The sequence below is a fragment of the Dromaius novaehollandiae genome, chromosome 7 (genome assembly GCF_036370855.1).
Source record: "Dromaius novaehollandiae isolate bDroNov1 chromosome 7, bDroNov1.hap1, whole genome shotgun sequence".
Lineage (NCBI taxonomy): Eukaryota > Metazoa > Chordata > Aves > Casuariiformes > Dromaiidae > Dromaius > Dromaius novaehollandiae.
This window is the reverse complement of record NC_088104.1, coordinates 44,610,615-44,629,001: the sequence shown is the minus strand read 5'-3', so window position 1 is coordinate 44,629,001 and position 18,387 is coordinate 44,610,615. Positions and strand designations below refer to the sequence as shown.

The 18,387-nt window shown below is 45.9% G+C and overlaps 1 protein-coding gene across 4 annotated transcripts in view; it reads right to left on the bottom strand.

Annotated features, from left to right (window-relative positions):
- Positions 1-15,232, bottom strand: part of KMO (kynurenine 3-monooxygenase) — a 43,127-nt gene extending 27,895 nt beyond the window's left edge. For all 4 annotated transcript variants that reach the window (XR_010390076.1, XR_010390077.1, XM_064515431.1 and 1 more), the window contains exons 1-14: positions 15,069-15,232; positions 13,542-13,611; positions 9,334-9,431; positions 8,381-8,470; positions 7,675-7,723; positions 6,622-6,709; positions 5,510-5,675; positions 4,902-4,973; positions 4,191-4,312; positions 2,027-2,174; positions 1,493-1,550; positions 1,303-1,385; positions 304-405; positions 149-208 (exon numbers count right to left, since the gene is read on the bottom strand). Coding sequence is in view for 2 of the 4 variants with exons in the window: in XM_064515431.1 (XP_064371501.1) it covers positions 149-208; positions 304-405; positions 1,303-1,385; positions 1,493-1,550; positions 2,027-2,174; positions 4,191-4,312; positions 4,902-4,973; positions 5,510-5,675; positions 6,622-6,709; positions 7,675-7,723; positions 8,381-8,470; positions 9,334-9,431; positions 13,542-13,611; positions 15,069-15,122 (1,260 nt within the window). In the remaining 2 variants the exon portion in view is untranslated. The remainder of the gene's footprint in view (positions 1-148; positions 209-303; positions 406-1,302; positions 1,386-1,492; positions 1,551-2,026; positions 2,175-4,190; positions 4,313-4,901; positions 4,974-5,509; positions 5,676-6,621; positions 6,710-7,674; positions 7,724-8,380; positions 8,471-9,333; positions 9,432-13,541; positions 13,612-15,068) is intronic.
- Between the last annotated feature and the right edge of the window lie 3,155 nt (positions 15,233-18,387).

The following is an 18,387-nucleotide window of genomic DNA, read 5'->3' as shown; positions in this document are numbered from 1 at the left end:
TCTCAAACTGGGGAGCCTTAATGCCTGCTTAGCATCCACCTGGCAATGTCCCACAACCAAAACTCTCAGCCCCACGATTGAGCAGTGCTAGCACACAGAGCTCATGAGGCTCCTGGCACAGAGAGGATGGCCACCAGCTCTGACTAACCTTTTTCTGCCACTTCCAGCGCTGCAGTGCTTCATGGTAGCGAATTCTGGTGAATGTGATCTGAATAGATAGCAGAAGCAGGTCACGATCTCAGAGCAAGCTGGAAAACTCATGGCAGGAGGTCAGGGAAGCAGAGACAGAGGAGCTGGCCTTACCATGGTGTATAGCGGGACGATGGTGGAAGGCATGAGGGCGTGGAGGAAGTTGTCTATGTGCTTTCGGAAAATGAACCACATTGAATTCACGTGCTCTCGCATCTGCAACAGACCAACAATCACTGATTTACAAGCTGTCTTGGAAGACATCCCTGCTCCTTGCTAGCTTTCCCCAGAGCTCTCATTATCACAGGCAGTAATGCTACAGGGAGCAGAGCCTCTCCAGCCCCAGGGTCATTCAAAAGCTCTTAAGCTAAATTGCATTAGTGTGAGGACTGCCAATTGTGGCAGCAAACAGTGAGTGAACCATGACATGTAGCAGAGGGCACACAGTCTGCTGAGTGCATCACTCCCCTTCTTAGAAGGTCTAAGGGAATACCTGAAATCAGTTAACTCTGGTAAGCCAGTGTGAGGGAGCCATCCTGCATGTGAATGCTGAGAACAAGCAGCGAACAGCCTCAGCCTCACCGGAGTCCCTGTTCTCAGTCCTGCCAAGACCCAGGAACCTGTTTCAGCTTCCAGACAAGTGCTCCTGCTCTTCCTCCACAGTGCTCTCCCCAACCCTGCTCTTTGCCACTCAAAGGGAGAACTGGCTCTGTGCTCAGCCTTCTCCACCGGGGCTTCCCTCCTCATTTCAGCAAAGGTCCTGGGAAACCAAGATCAGGGAAAAGGGTGCCCACACCTGCCCTGCCATCATTGTGTGATGATACGCACATGCATTAGTGAGCAGGAGAGTGGCATCCAAAGCCATCTCTTAGCTGCCAAATCCCCTTTTGCTCAAGTACTCAGGTCTCCATAGAGAGGCAGAGCATCCCCAACACAGAACTATAAGCAAACACAGGAAACTCCTCTGCACAGTATGACTGGCAGCACTGGGGGGACTCAGCTGCTCCGCTCTTCCTTCTCTCTGCCCAAATGCAGATTCCTTGATTAACAAGGCAGTGCATCACTGCATGCACAGACCCCATCACCTGCAGAGTCTGTGCATTGCTTGCCTACCTCTACATAATTGTACATGGCTAAATCTGAGATCGCATGGTCGTCTGGCACCCTCAGCCTGGAGAATTCGGGAAGGCAAACACCTGCGAAAAGGAAGCAGCACCAGTTAGCTCCACAGTGTTGCCAGTCTGCTTTGAACAGCAGAGAACTCCTACTCCGCTCTCACTCCTGCCCCTGCAGTCTCACTCACCAAGGTCATTGTGGAACTGGTCCATTAGCTCATCAAAAACCAAACAATCCTCAAAGCCCTGTGGGAAAAATTTGAGGGTAAATAAACAGCAGGAATCTTGTGTTCATGAGAAATATCCTCATGGATACTTAGCAAGCACAACCTATTCACATGTGTAAAGTCACACTGACCACTGTATTTTAGTGCAGGATCCTTCCTGCAGGCCACCTCACCAAGGATATTGTAGAAAAATGGTAGGGGTTTGCCTTTCTCTACAGCCTGGGACTCCCCTGCTGGATCATCCTCCCAGGTAAGTCCCTGCTTTGCACACAGGCAGCACCACCCTGTCCTCTGCTCCCCAGAGTGCACAGCTGGACATCCGAGTTAACTGGTGGATAGTTGGGGGGAATTCAACACCTGCCAAACCCACAGGATGCCAGACCATGGGACAAAACAGCCCTCAAACGCTATGTAGTTACACTCTAAAACCAGGCATTTCTAGATGAAAAGAGTGAAGACCTGGCAGACACAGCCCAGGGAAGACCATGAACTTACCGCGTTCATGCCTTGCCCATAGAAGGGCACAACAGCATGCGCAGCATCTCCCATCAGCACACACCGGCAAGCAATGTGGTAGGAAGAGCACTTCACAGATATCATAGCCTGGGCTGGCAGCAAAAAGTAATCACGCTTCAGCTCTCGCCTTCAGGCAAAACAACAGTTACTTCACTTGATGGTACCACAAGAGGCAATGAGAACAAATCATGCTGTGTCCAAGCTCAGAAAGCCAGGGTCACTGGCATTCAGTCAGCCTTAAGATGCGAGAACCACACCTATTCATTGGGATATTTGTGCTGGAAAAAAATGGGGAAGCCAGAACACCTATTTCATTAACTTCACAATATGAGTTAAGCAAGGATGCAACAGGTACGTGGTGTGATGTGATTTAATGAAAGCAGATAGCTTTGCTTCCCACAGACACACCACAATACATTCAGACCAGTCTTGCTCAGGGTCCTACTTACACTTCATACTCTTCACTCCTACCTCAGGATTACAGTGAAAGATGGGGCTGTGCAAGCACAACCATCTCCATTCAGGAAAATGCCTCATCCGCTCAAAAACCTGGGCCTAATGAGGATCAAGCATGTCCTTAAAGGTTGTCTGAGAACAGGACTTCAGTAGCTCTTGAAATGCTCTGCCAGGTACTCACACTGTGTGTGTGCGTGCGCATGCATGGATGTCGAACTTCAAATGGACCAAATACTTTGTCTATAGGCTAAGCTCTGCACACACAACTTGCCCTCGAGCAAGAGTTTCATTGACATCAGTCCTCTTACTGTGAACACCTGTGGATGTTGTCACTGTAGGAAGCATATATCCAGAGGATATCCAAGTTCCTAAATTTATATGGAAGGCCCATGATACAGACTACTTAAGAGAAAAGGAAGCTACTTAATATAGCTTAATATCAGCTGAAGAAAGCTCATAATAGCTGTGTTACAGAGCAGAAGTATTAATAACACTGGGTGGAGCTCCAGCAGCTGTGGAGCTTCCTTCTTTGCAAGGGAATGAGGACACACTGAACAGAGAAACTGCCATCTGGGCTTGGGCTGGAAACACTGGTCCCAGTCCTCACTGCCGTCAGGAAACCCGGGAGGAGCGGGATGCACTGCGCCCAAGGGCAGAGCACCGGCTCCATGCTGCTGCCCCTGTGCTGTTTGCCCAGCAGTGAGAGCCAACCAGGGCCCCCACGGCACGGGGAGCAGCACACTGCTGGGAACCACATGCTCTTAAACCTCACAAGCCCAATATTTATTTTAGCCCTGCAATCAATAAGTGCCAGACTTTGTTTAGTCAGCCCAGTGTTTTTTGGGTTTTCTTTTGTTTTTTGCCAAGCATGATACCTGCTTTTCTCCGTTTGTTAAAATCTCAGCATTTTTGCCCAACTATCTGAACAGTAGGACTGCCTTTGTGCTGCTGTTTTCAACACACAACCTTTTACTCAGCTTTAGTGGAGTCACTTTACCCACTCAACTCTGTCATCAGAAAAACGCAGCTCATGAACAACTAATATATAGCAACATATAGCATCCCTTGAGTTTAAAAACCCTCAGCACCCTGAAGTTCCCAAGCTTCACTAGGGATGGCCTGCCTCCTCTTAAAGCTCTGCAGTGTAAACAGAGGACCACACACACACTGGGAAAGGATACATATCCCAGGATATCTTCTCTTCTAGCTCTGGATCACTGATTGCCACTATATTCTCATGACACGTCAGCCCAGCTGACAGCACTTTAAAGCCTGGGACATGCTCTTCTGGCTCCTCTCCAGCGCCAGGTTAAGTGTTGCAAGTCTAGAAATGTTGTTCCTGGAGGTAGCAGGGATCTGCCAGCCACTACCCTGCGCTGCCTGAGGAACAGATGGACCACAGCGCAGCAGAAGGCCTGGTCTGTTAGCTTTTGTGCAAGGCACCACTCACATATCATCCACATGCTCAGTGGACAGGGCCAGTCCTTGCCATATCACAAGCTCATTATTCCAGGGAAGAAACAACGCAGACAGTCTGTTCACTCCCCACCTCTTTTAGACCTACAGGCGATGGAGCTCCATCAGGAAGCTCAAGAAGGTGTTTGTAACCCCCTGGCCTGTATGGACATGTCCCCTGCCTTTTATGGTGTTGTGTTGATTAGCAAGAAAAAGAGTTGAGAACACTTACTCTCCAATGAGGGGAATTGAATCTGGAAAGTAGGTCTGGAAAAAATCCAGTACTTGCTTGCCAGTTGTGAGCTTCTCAAATTCTTCGAAGGGCATGAAGAGCGTGCAGGTGAAGGACTTGTCCTGCCAGTCAGAGAGGACATTTAGAAAGAACCAAGAGTCCACAGAGAACATTTGATGCCTGGATCAACAGCATAGTGCCCAGTCTGTCAGTCATCCAGGAATCACAGTGACCAGCTCATGCAGCAGGGAATGAATACCCAGCAGCCCCATTTCCTATGATGTGTTTATACACGCCAGACAGCACCAAGCTGAAGGCATGGAAAAAGGAGTGGGGGAAAAGCAGAGAAAAGCAGCGTGTGACTTGCTAGAGAGTGGGCTTGGCATATCACTCTGATGCTCTTGCATCTGCTTTGTATCATTCAGCTGTAGAGCACCAGTTTTCTGGTGGGCTCTTGTGGGTGAGGGTGAATGGGTAAAGGAGGACAGAAGCTGCCCAGGTACCTGCTCAGCTCAGTGGGGCAGTGCCAGTTCTTGGGGCACATCCACAGGTTGTCAAAAGCCTAGCAAAGGCTGGAATTCCAGTCTGGGAATTCTCCAAGCAGACATGATCCCTCCTGGCTCCCAGCTTGTGCTGTATTTGCCACAGCAGCCCGTTTGTCTCCACAAGCCCCATCCCGTGCCCCAAGGGAGCATGGCCATGAGCTATTACCATGTTAGGCAGTGCAATCATCATGAAGGTGTTTCTTGGCCAGATATGGAGGTAGTTTGGTTCCATGGCAAACTGAAAGAGGGAGGGGAAAAAAATCACTTAGTGCCCCTGACCAGCTCTGCTGAGCTTCCCCAGACCATCCATTGGTTTCCTTCTGTATCAGCTCACCAGTTCCCATCCTCTTACACCACAAGAGGACACAATGATCACGGAGCCCCTCTGCAGCAGGAAAGTGCCTGACACTTCAGTGAAACACATGGCAGGAAGAAAGAGTAGGGAAAACAGGCTGGTTTGTCATCCCTGATGTCCCCACAGACATATTCCCATATCTCCTTGAGCTCTCAGAGCTATAGTTAACCCTCACGAGCCTGGGGCAGGCCCTTTAGTATCAGGGAATTCTGCAGCCTGGTCCAAAACATCAGCCTCACCTCTGGGAGAGAGAGATGTCTGCTTTCTCACTGTATAGCTCCAATCTCTTGGGAGGCTGAGGCTGAGCCTCACATGAGAAATGAGTTTCTCTAGACCTGCTGTAGCAGAGTCATCATGAGACAAGAACGAGATGTAACACCTAAGAAGGCTGTGGCAACCCCCGGGACAGACACACTTACATCTCCATCCTTGGGAGGGATGGTCAGCTCCATATAGCCATGAGGAATGTACTCATGACTGTAGTTAAAGCGCGTTTGCCTCATGAACTGCTTTCTGACGGTTGAGAAGGCTCCATCACATCCCACAATGAGATCATAAGTGACTTCCATGGGCAGCTGGTCAGAACTGAGAAGCAAGAGTCCATTGGAACAATCCTGCCATACATGCTAGGCCAGGTCAGTGTACCAGTCCAGCATTATTGAGTAGCGTGGACTTGTTTTTTTGTAATTTTGCTGCAAAAAATGACTGGATGACCTGCAGCATTTTTAATCTTTTAGGGTATGGGGAGACTGTTTTTCACTAACTAGGAAGACCAATGTTACAGAAAATAATTATTCTGTAGACTGTCAAAAGCTGTCAAAAACTCTACCATGTATATCCAAACATGTAACAAACACTATTGGTATAATGTTGTTATTTTGCAGAGCCTGTATTTGCAGGTAGCCTCCCAGGGCCCCGAGGATCCTACAAAGCTGATCCTAAGCCTTCAAATTAAGAAACTAACCTTTCCAAAGCCTGTCACACGCAAGTCTGCACTAATGACAAAAACGTGGAGTTTCTGAGCTCTGCTGGGTTTGATACAACATCCCAGCACCGGTTAGAATGATTTGATAGTTTCAAAAAAAATGGCCATTTAAGTTTCCTAAGAGGACGTACACCTTAGAGACTCAGCAGGCTGGATTCGTTCGACTGAGATGGGAGCATAATCAGAACCTGATGCAACTATGCAGCAAGGTCATCACCTGTTCTCCCTAAAGAGCAATCTGTCCCTGCCAGCACCTGAAAACCAATGCTGTGAACACAAGCACGTTTGTTCCCTGCACAGATCAGCAAATATGTGTATCTAGCTTATTGTTGGTCCACTGAGAGGTTAGGGTGTTGCTTAAGCATTTTCAACCTCCCTGTGAACCCTGCTTTGACGTCTCTGCCTCCCAGAGCAGACGCCAAGTTTTGTCCACTCAGGAGTAACACTAGTTTTAACTGACATTGCTCAATTGTTTGAGCATTTATGAATTATTAAGCAAAAAGTAACTGAGAACAGTACTTTATCCCAGGCTTGTACAGGGATTACCTTTTTATAGTTAATGTCCCTAACTCTGCATTGCACTCCAGGAGTTTGTGTCCAAAGTACAGTTTAGTGTTGGAGTGCTTCTCCGCAGCTGTGAAAAGAAAAGACAAAAAACCAGAGTTGTACTGACCCAAAATATTTCCATGGGATCCCTAAATTACAAGGACTTTAACTATTTTACTGTTAGAGCAATAGTAGGAGGGGGCAGCATGCACTAGAGCTATATTTTGTTAAATCTGGCAAAAATTATTTATAAAGTGCAATAAATTCTACAAGAGATCTCTCTTCCCCATAATGACATGAATATTCAACTGTCTCCATCATCACTACCACTGTACTTCAGGACTGAAAGCAGCATCTGCAGTCAATGGGAAATTTGGGGAAATTTGGCCTTGACTGCATGGATTTCACATTTTGCCACATGCTGCAATTTCTACTCAGAAAATACCATCATGAGTTGCAGAAAACGCCACAGAACGTGCACAGAGAGAGAAAGGGAAGACAGGAAAGAAGCACCAGATGTGGCTGCAGAAACTGGTTAGCACAACTCTGAGGAAAGCACGTGTTCAAGGAAACATGACTTTCACATTTTTGTAAACAGACAGAACTGCAAAGACAGCAGTTTCTCACATAAATTAAAAAAAACCTGACAGACACTGTGTTTTGGCTAACCACAAAGGTAAAAGGAATAATGCTTTTCCTACCAAATTCATCAGGCGAGTCCAAACCCAGCAAACTGTTCAACTAGCCCCTCACACACTCAGAAGATGGCTTATTGTTCCTATTCACCTAACTCCTATGCAGAGCACATAACAACAGAAGAAATAACCTCACCAAATCTTTACCTCCCTAATCTCAAAAGACAGCTCCTTGCTTGTATTTCATTTCATATCTGTTGTTTTCACTTCCATGTGCAGAAAGACTGTCAGGCATTTGATTCTTGGACCAACAGTGTTTAAAATGGGTTCTTAAAGCAAACTTCTGCTTCTTTCATTCTTACAATAAGTTCCCAGTGAAAAGAGCTACAAGTATTCACAGAGAGATCTGGAAACTTACCTGTTAACAGCTCTCTGTTTAGATTTGCTCTGTCCACAGAGAGAATGTACTGCAAAAACAAATAAATCATGAGTTTAGGAATTAGGTTTAGTATTTCTGAAGACTGTTTTGCACAAATATGTGAGAACAACCTCCCCCAAAAGTCCTAGTAACAGCCCCACTGAAATTGGGACATGTACTTCAATCCTCTCCCTTCTCACAGCATCTTTTCTAAGAGTCTGACCACCAGGTTGGATACATTTTCCAGCAGTGATCGGCTTACTATGAAATGGGGGGAGAGCAGAGGAAGGTAATTGATACAAGGCTGACCCAACTGTATTGCAATGATTGTATCCTTGTGACAGGCTTTGTGAAGAGTTACGGGAATCAAAATCTGTGTGCTTTCTGTTTGCCAAAAAAAAGACAAGAAAAAGAACCCCCCCCCCCAACACCTTATTTGGAGGCATGAGCAGCCACATCAGCCAAAGGCTTGCAGATCTGATGGTGCATAAAATGAATACCGTCTATTTTCTCAGGATAGGGAAGTAGCAAATCCTGAGATGGGGGTAACTGAATTTCTTTCTGGAATGCTGTCACCTCGGTCTTTGTGTATGCACTTTAATTCTTGTTCTGTGGGCAACTGCTGTCCATCACACAGAGTTGTAAACAAGTTCAAAGATCTCCTGCTCTTAGAAGTACCTCAGCAATGACAGTAGGACACCAGTACCTGGTTCTTCTTCCCATAGGGGATTGAATACTTTTTCCCTGTAGGTGTGTGTATCCTCCTTGCCCGCATAGGAATGCCTTTGGACACAATCTAAAATTGAAAGCAAACAGGCTTCAGTCTTCTGGCAACTGAGTTGCGAAAGGCCAGGACACAAACCACTAACATCATCCCACCCAAACACCATATTCAGTGTGACAAACAGAGCCAGAACCAGCAAAATGGGATGCTCTGTGCTCATATGTTTTTGTGTCACTAGCAAAATTACTAAGGAAAAGTTTATAGGGTTATAGACACAAAGTCACTGCATTTTACTGAGATAATTTACAAGCTCATTCTCACAAAAATCAGAGGTAAATGATTTTTGGATGGAAAGGAAAAACCCCAGTGTATAGGAGCAGGGGGAATCAGAGCCAAATTGCATCTTGGTGCTGGAATACGAGCTGTCAAAACCTGGGTTCCTTCTCTACACAGACCCAGGGGCCAGGCTTAAGGATCACATCAGTGTGAACATCTGGATTTTAAATGGTATTGAGCACTCTGGAGAAGAGGCTGGGCTCTGAGCCAGGTGCAGCACAGAGAAATCACAGCACACCCAGGCACCAGTCCAGAGTCCATTGATGAAGGTAGCAAAAAGGGCAGGCCCAAAGCTCAAGGACTGATGAGAAAACACAAATCTGGGCTAGCAAGCACCCTCTGTCATGAAGTCTGCAGGCCTCAACAGAGCCCCAGTTACTTGGGGATCAGGATTCCAGCCCCCAGGGTAGGAGAACCAGCCCTATGTCACAAGGCAGTGGAGAGCCAGGCTGCTGGCACGCAGCAGGAGAGGTTTACCTCAGCCCTCATGAAAGCAGACCTAACCCTGCAATGACACCTCAGTGCTTAGAGAGCAAAAGAGAGAGAGCTCATCCATCACCAGCCTAAGTTAACAGCATCTTAGCTGGAAAGGAGGGTACCTGGTCCTCCATCCCCACAGCTTTGAGGGCCTGGCGTCCTCTGTGGGAGAGCGCCAAGTTAATGCTTCTGCCACGGGCAAATCTGGCCACCCGGATATCTGCACAGAAGGAGAAAGGGGAGTGGGTTACACGAATGCTAATACCTCCTGTGCAGGCCAAAGCCCAGGCTGGGCTGCGTCTCCTGAAGTCTCCAGTGACACCAGGCCAGCCTGAGGTCTGCAGTCACGGCAACTCCATGGCAAAGTCAGCAACTGAACGCACAGCCTTGTTGGACTACAGTCGTAGCTCTGACACAGAAGAACCAGAGCTCCTCATACCCTCCCTGCGATGACATTGGTCTCCATGACAGCATCCTCCCTGCAAAGGCTGGGCCATGACTGCTGGACCATGGGCATAGCAGCCAGGAGAAGAATAACTGCTTCCTGGGGCCTGACTATGAAGGTAATATTTTCAGGGGTTACATATGCTCTCTTCTTTTTCAGGTACCTGACGTGGAGCAGGGTACCACCAGTCAATCCCATGGTGTAGCTGCAGCTGAGGTAGGACCTGCACCATTTACTGATTTATAGTGGTGCTACCTGTATGATAGCTCTAGCAGAGAATTACCTGCCCTTCTGTTGTCATTTCTCAAAAACCTGCAATGCATAGCCTCCGCAGGTTTCCCCAAGGCTCAGTGATGCTGTTTATGTGTAGGTTTTGAACAGTGTTTTATCTAAAAATAGCATTCTTCCTTACACTGCATTTAGCATGGTCACTGCATCTGCAGTCCACTCTTAACCAGGCTATGCTGAGAGCTGAGGGAGACAGTGAGTAACTGTGCTGTCTTTAGGCCTCCTGGAAGGCAGGTGTATGGGGCAAGTCTCGCTTGGCATGATATACAATGCAGAGATGCCAGAGAGAAACCTGCAATCTCTAAGTGAGTATCTGTATATTTCTAGAGACACTAATGCTTTCTAATTCCCTATTAAGGAAGAAAACTTCCCCTGTTCAAAGCCAAATGCGAAATGAAGGAGACTGTACTAAGAAGATGGTATGAAGAACTTCTTGTCTGGGCCCATATATTTCTCTTGCTGTATGAAGAAAAGAGTATTAGAAACCCTACCCATAACAATTTGCTTTTATGCCCCCAGCCCTCCCAATATGAGCTGTTAACAAAAGCGTCCAGGAACAGGAGCACTGGGAAGGACGTGCTTGAGCTAGTTAGAGCTCTGGAGGGTCAGCGCCTAGGGATTGTGGGATGCAAGGTTTCACTTCCGTGAAGAGGCACTGGACAGAGTCCATATTAGTGACATATTAGGGGAGAATTTTGTCCACAGATCTGAAAAAAGGAATCCCGAAGCAAGACAGAAGGAGACATGGAAGGATCCTGGTAATGAAGGGCAGAAATGAGATTAGGAGACAGCAGAGGACTTGGGAGACAGCATCTTTCACAAGGCAAGGACATCTCTGAGCCATGTCCTCCATCCAGCAAAGAGGGCAGATGCTAGAAGGCACATTCAGCTGTTGGGAACACAGCTGAGCAATTGGGAAGGAAAACCACCACAGACAGCTTTGACTGCTACTTCCTCAGTGCCTTTTCTAGTCTCAAAGGAACATCTGCTGCTGAGGGCTGTGAAGGGACTGCTAGATCATGACAGTTGAGCAAGTGCCATAGGACATGTTGTCAATAAGATCCATTCCCCCCTCTGAACAAAGACACAATTTATGCCTGGAAACTTCTCATCCTCTGCTGAGCATCACAAACTCATACTTTCCAGGAAACTGACTGTTAAAATTCTGATAGAAATGTTTAAGCACTGATATGTTCCTTTTTCAAATGAATTTGTTCAGATTTGCCTTACTGTCTAGCCAAAAGGATATATGTATTGCACAGAGACTTGTCCCCGTAATTTTCAAGATGGGTTACATTTCAGCAAGAGCAATGGGCCCAAACTCAGCAATCGAGCAGCAAATTTCATCTGATTCAAAATTCATGCAAGACCAGCCATACTGTGATAAACCACAGATCTACGGAGGCGAGGATTCTGTCTCTGGCAGCGGCCAACATTTAGTGTTTCAAGAACACTAGAACAGGGCTGACATGTAGTGCTGCTTCCCCACAATACTCTTCCAGCCTCAAAAACATTTGCAGGCTGGGACCCCAGGAGGGAGAAGTGTCATCCTTGTAGTGAAAGCCAGGTGGACTTTTCTTCAATTAATTTATCCAGAGGCTTTCTAAATCCATGTAACCTTTAGCATCTACAACATCCTACAGCAGAGTTTAACAGTTAACCTAAGAGGAACCATTTCCTTTTGTTTTGAATCTGCAATCTACTTTCTTCACTTGAGGCCTGCTACTGTTTCTGCTAGGGGGAACTGCAAACATCTGATTATACAAATCTTTATCATATCCTGCTTCAGGTGCTATTTTTCTGGTCCCAGCTTGACTAGTTATTCCTCAAAAGAAAGCCATTCTGCACCTTCGATCCCCCTCATTTTCTTTCCCTGAACTTTCTCCAGCTGTAACCCATCCTTGCTGCAATGAGGGACCCAGAAGTGTGCCCAGAACTCAGGATGGGCACATCTGGGATTTGCACAGCCAGCAACAGTTTCACAAGAACTGCCCATTGCAATGTCTTCCTCAGCAGTAACAGTTGTGACAGAGCCTGCATTTTATAGGTAAGCTTGGATTCTTCTTCCCATGTGCCTCAGTTTACATTCATCTGAGTTGAATTTCACCCTTCATATTATCATTTTCATCTGCCATTTTCACCAGTCATTTAACTTGTCATCTCTGGCCAAATTTTATTTCTCTGAGCCGATACTGGAAGCAACAGTTATTCTCCCTTTTAGCCAGCACCTGGGCTCAACTATTTCTCTGTTGTGATGCCAGGGGTTTCCTGTGGTGCCAGAGCCAGGGGTTTCCTGAAAGTGCTCTCCATCTCTACAGGGAGGTGTGCAACTATCTGAAGACCCTATGCTACTTAACAGTGGATTAAAAAAATGGTTTGGTACTGTTGCTCCCAATCTTCTTTTATAGTCCCAGGTAAGCAGGGCCACTTTCTGAGGAAGACTGGGAGAAGAGCAATGCAGTGCACAGGTCACTGCGACTAAGCAACTGTGGTGGCTAAGCAGGCTGGTAGTTTGAAGGACATGACAGGTCTAAAACCAGTTTCAAGATGGATGAGACCAGCTCTCTGCCATGGGAGGTACAAGCTGCACATCCATGTTAACTTTTCTGACAACCCCCTCTGACAGCCTAAGATCTCAGTCCTGCAAACATCCATTACTGAGGGGTACTTTTGCCGCTACAGACACCACCACAGCAGCATGCACCAGTTCTGTGCAGAGAGCACAGCACTCTGCAGGGTGCTGGTGATGAGCACAGACTATTGAATGTACTACCTGAGTTTCTGAATGTGAACTGTGATCTTTCAGACCCTTAGACATCATCTGACTAAAAAATACAAACACTGCTGTGTTTCTACCAAGGCAGACAGCCCTGCTGGTGGTCACACACTTCTGTGGGCCAGGGAAGATTGCTCTGAGAAATGGAAATACTCCACTCCATGCCAATACTCTTTTAAAACAGTGAGGCTGTTACACAAGTCTTTCTACTTCCTCCATAATGGTTTCTGAAGTTGTAGCTTTCTTCCAGTGATAGCCTTTGCCATTAGCCTCACCAGAAGGCAAGGCCAAGCTACTTACTCAGCGTGGATTCATTACACCTAATCACAAAATGCAGGATAGCTCTTCTGGCTGAAGTCATTTCCACTCTTGCTGCCAGCATGCCTTCCTTCCCACTGATTACAGTGGTTATAAGTCGAGTCAGTGCTTTTAATCCTAAGAGACAACAGCCCTAATATATCAAAAGCAATTGCTCAAATTTCTGACTCAGCTTGCGTCAATGGCACCAACATATAATTCTCAACATAGAGACCAACTTTCAAAGGTGAGGATTTAAGTTAATATTTAAAGGGGATCAATTTAGTAACTGAACGGTAGGTTCTATCCACACTGAACAGCGTATTTCAAATAAATGTTTCCCTCCACACACAGAAGCTAAAGGAAAGAGTTAAAAGAATATCCTAAAAACAACACTTTAGGATTCTATTTTTTCTTTTTCCAGTTTCAGTGTGCTTATGCAGTTCTGTTTTTCCTTTTTTCGGGAATTGCTATAAGTAAAGAGACACCAACATATTGATAAAGCAATAATAGGCTGGACTTACCTTCTCTGGCTTCATAAACATCAACGTGGAAACCTCGTCTGGCAAAGAAACAGGCATTTAATGCACCCACCTACAAGAGAAGGACCAGGGATTTTCATGAGTACAGAACAACTCTTGGTGTACAGGCAAGCTCCCTCCTCCTCTGTGGGTTACATTTCTCTTCCTTGTTACAATCCAGAGTGCTGCAGCATTTCCTTGCAAACTGACTCCAGAAAGCTAGACTGACCTACCTGTACAAAAGCAAAATATTATCTTAAAAAGAACAGCATACATATGCCCTGCTTTTTATTTAAGTGGATGACACTGTCTTCACTATATCCCACCTCACTGTATTTCTAATTTTCGCCATTCATCTATGTCAGAACAAAAATTATAGCTTCTTTATTTCAGGATTCTCTTCCAGCAGCATGGGGACCAAGAAGCTAATGGCCAGATAAAAAGTCCAAAAAGAGACTTAGGTGTTTTGATACTCCATGCTGTCTTTTAAAGTCAGTCCACTCTGCAGCTAGCAATAGAAAAAAAAAATGTGCCCAAAGAATGGACAGAGGACAGTATTTTCTCCTAGCCTAGTAATTATAGGCCTACATTAGGAGGAAGGTAACCAAGTCTCAGTCCCTGCAAAGCATTTCACGTTAGTGAGTGACTTGGTTAAAACCAGAAATAGCCAAGGGGCCAGAAGATCTCACAGCCAGCCCTGTTTAATGCTTTTTGAAAGGGCAGAACCCGACTTGCATTTTCCCAACATGTGGCATGCCTGTGCAGAAAGGGCAGGGCTCTGAAGGTGCAACAATTCTCTGTGCTGCTATGTGTGTAATGCCCAAACAAGGGCTGTAACGTAGGGTATCTGAGGCACTACTATTCCACTTCCCAAATCCCTTTGCCTGAGAAAAGTACTATTTGGGCAGCAGGATTTATTTGCTTACACCATTCTAGGCGAGAGTTGTAGCTCTTGTATTGGGCTGAAACGTGTTTCACTTAAACTAGTGTTTGCGACAGACACTTGTGGTGTCCCTAAGATTACCTCAAGGAGCAACTCTCTTAGCAGGGCATCCTAGCTGCACAAAAATGTCTTGCTACCTCCCACAGTGGTAACTCAGCCAACTTCTTGATAATATGCTGTCCTCCAAAGGAGGAATATTTTAAGAAAAACAGAGTGGAAAAAAAGTAGCATTGGCATTTGAACTCAGGAGAGGAGATATTTTTTCCTTAATTTGCAAAACAAATCAGTGAATAAACTGTGCTATGAACAAGTAAACATCGCACAAAGGAGAAAGATAAAGTAGACAAAGGAGTTGGTTGCATTTCAAACATCTGCTTATCTGCCCTCAGCTATCACTCACCTGTCCCTGCTGCATTTACTCTCTGCATAGACAAGCTCACTTCTATTGCTGTAGCTGCCTTTCCAGAAATCTTCATGTTTAAGCTCAGCTCAACTGAGCATTCACCCAACCTATATGCCAGCAACACTGTCATAGCCCTGACTCCCTGACAAATGCAATCAAATGAGAGACAAAATGCATTTCCTACCAGACCGCCTCCGACAATGGCTACTTTCTTCCCCTGTGTATCACCGGGCTTCATTGCTGTGACAGCCTCTGAGGAGCAAGTTTTTACTGCTACTGTGCCCGGAGAGCCCAATGCCTCTTCTCACTTCGCTGATGTGCTACATTTGCTAGAGGGGAGGAGAAAGAAAAGGAAGTGGGTGGCTGAGTCATGTCCTTTTTCTTCTTCCCTAGTTAATATTCAAATTTTCGCTTCCACCGCAGACCCCCGTGAATCAGCCTGGCAAACAGCTGTTCATTTGCCGTAGTATGACTGTAGTGTTATTTAACAAGGCTTTGTTATAAGGCCTCTTTTGACATTTGTAATGAAATTCTAGTTTTTAAGTATCACTCCCCCATCCCAATAAAATTCAGCCTATGTGCCTGTATCGAGCAAGAGGAACTGCAGCCACCTGGCTTTTGCTGAGTGCTCACACACACTTCTCCGAGAGGAGGAATAAAGACATATTGCTTGACCAAATGGCCTGATCCCAGCTGCAATTAGATCTTTCACCCAAAGAACCTGTGTATGGCTTGAGTATTTTTGGGATGTGACTGAGTGGAGGCCCCACGCCTGCACTGCACAATCCTTATATGACTTTAGCCATGTGCGTCATTTTGCAGGCTTTTCCTTGGAATGAACTGCTCTGCTGAAAGGGTGGACAATCCTGCATGTGGCAGACTTTAAAAAAAAAAAGAAATACACTGATTCTGCTGTTTTAGTAGTAAGGTGTTCAGGAGTAAGCATTAGAATGCTACTTGTCCTAAAGCAGGGGACAAATATGCTTTCTTATCCAAGAATAAATATAGTCCATGATCTGAAGGAAAAAAAAACATAAGGCCATGCTAAAATTCAGTTCTCCACTACACCAGTAGTATCTAGATTACAGCCTACATACAATAACAACCATAGAAAATGCATACGTTGTGTACACTAACTACCGCCCATTGCAAACCCTGCAATGCACAGCCCAGAGCAACAGAGCTCTCTCGAAGGAGAGACCAGATACTGGCACAAGCACAGCAGGGTTCTGCACTGCACATCACGGCACAGCGCAGGCAGACTGTTGCCTAACGGCGGGGAGCCACAGAGGACACTGCAGCCAGCAGGGCAGAGGCCTCACCAGCCAGGGCCCCTCCACACAGTACCCAAGCAGGCAGGTCTAAGGAGAGCAGCCAGGATCAACCAAAAAAGTCTGAGCTGCTGGGCACGTTTGAGAAAGATCTGAGGTCAAGCTGGGAAGTCAGTCTACAGGTCAGGATCAGGCCCAGTGAAGGTAACCAGGGTCAGACATAGCCCAGTGATCACCAGCCAGGGCCACAATGACAAGGCAGGTCCAAGGTTAGGCCATGAAGTCAGTCCATGGGTCAGGGCCTGGACCAACAAGCTCCACAGAAAGGCAGAGGCATAGCTGCAACCAAGAAGGAGACAAGGATACCTGCAGCATAGCTCAGGCAAGGACTAAACACCCGGGGCTGAGCTTAAATGAGGCTTCTGTGGCCCTAGGTGAGGCTGGTCAGGGCAATTAAAACCTCTTAGTGCAAGCACAACCCTGACATTTCATATAAATAAGTCACCACAGAAGATGCTCCAGTACTTTTCCCTGATCTGCATAACAGTGAATTGATTTATACTCTCTGAGTGGCCAACATATCTGCAGTAAAGAAAACAGAACTAAAGAGTTTGCCCGAAGGCAGGATCAACTCTATTTACGTGATACCTATGCACCTGTCTGAATTGCTCTAAGAGCCCTCCCAGGATGGAGATTTCATTCTCTCTCCAGATGATCCGTTTTAGCATGCTGTTATCCCTACAGCTAGGAAGCTTTCCTGCCTTGCCTAAATTGCGCTTCTTGGTATTCAAGCTCACTTCTTCTCATCCCACCCACAAAGCCCACATACAACGAAGGGGCACAGAAAGTGGAGGGGGGGGGAGCCAGAGAGCAAGGTAAGCTTTACACGGTAATTAGCAGTAAAATTATTCATGAATTGTTTTCAGAGCACAGACAGCAAAGCATTAGCTTCCAGCAGTGACAGTTATTATTTGGAAATCTCACTCACAGCACCCTTTGAATATTTGTGCTGTAGGCTTTACAGATTACTCCAGCACTGTGGCTTACCAATTTAATAACCATATTTTAAGATATGCTAATTAATTCATGATCTCCTGTGGATACACAGTATAGAATCATGTAATTAAAGTTGGTCTTATAATACTGCTTCCTTAGATGCAGTAATAATCCTTAGATTAGTGTTGCACAAGCAGTGTCAGCCATGATTCTGTGACCTTGGTGATCTTTCAATACTTTTTTAGGGGAGAGCAATCTGTTTAGAGGGAGCCAAACATGCAGGTAGAGAGGATGTCAAGCGCAAGGCTGGTTATTGTTAAAGGTAGAACAGACACTCACAGAAACTGAGGTGGATAGGGGGACTGGAGGAAAAGAAAGAATCACAGAGGAGGTGGCATTTTGGTTCTTTTTGAGCTCAAGTGCAAGCTGTGCGCTCCTCCCTTACCCAGTGCTGGCCTGCTCATCTGCTGCTGCCTCCCACCCAGTCCTGGCATAGGCAGGTGGGCCAGGCGACACTCCTCCAGCAGAAGCAGGAAGCACCATAGCGTGTGGAGAGCATCCAATTCATCAATAGGCAGCAGTACGTAATAAAGAAAAAGCGCTCCGCAGACCAGTAGTTGAAGAAAACTAAATATTGGAATAAATAATCACAGGATTGTCCAGCATTTAAGGATTATTTCAAATTTAATGATCTAAGAAGAAATGGTAGGTCGGGAAGAGCTAAATGTTCCTTGCAGAAGCTTCAGGTCTAACCCTGTAAGTCTGCTTTGGAAAACATTTCTGTAAAATGCCACAGATCACATTATTAGCAGAGCCTGGTTCTCTACAGCTCAGCCATTTAATCTCTGTAACACTGGAAAGGTCCATCCATACCAGAATATCTGTTGAGATGTGCTAGTGTTTTAACATACTAAAATTTTACCTAAACCAGTTAGAAGATTTGGGAGAGACAGCAAGTAAAACACCATTTGTGAAAGTCCCTTTCTCTTTTGTTCAGTTAAGAAAGTATCTCTCTGGAAATGCAGTTGAAAACACCCGACTTCTGATCTGGAAATGTATTGTCAAAGATGGATATTTTTAGGGATTGCTCTCCTACCCTGAACTAAGTACCCCAAAGGCAATGGAGACCCTGACCACTACTAGAGTTTGAAAGTTCTTTTCTTCCAAGATGATACAGATCAGCTTATTTCTGCCAAACTTAGCTACTGAAAATAGTTCTTGGTAAAACGGACTAAA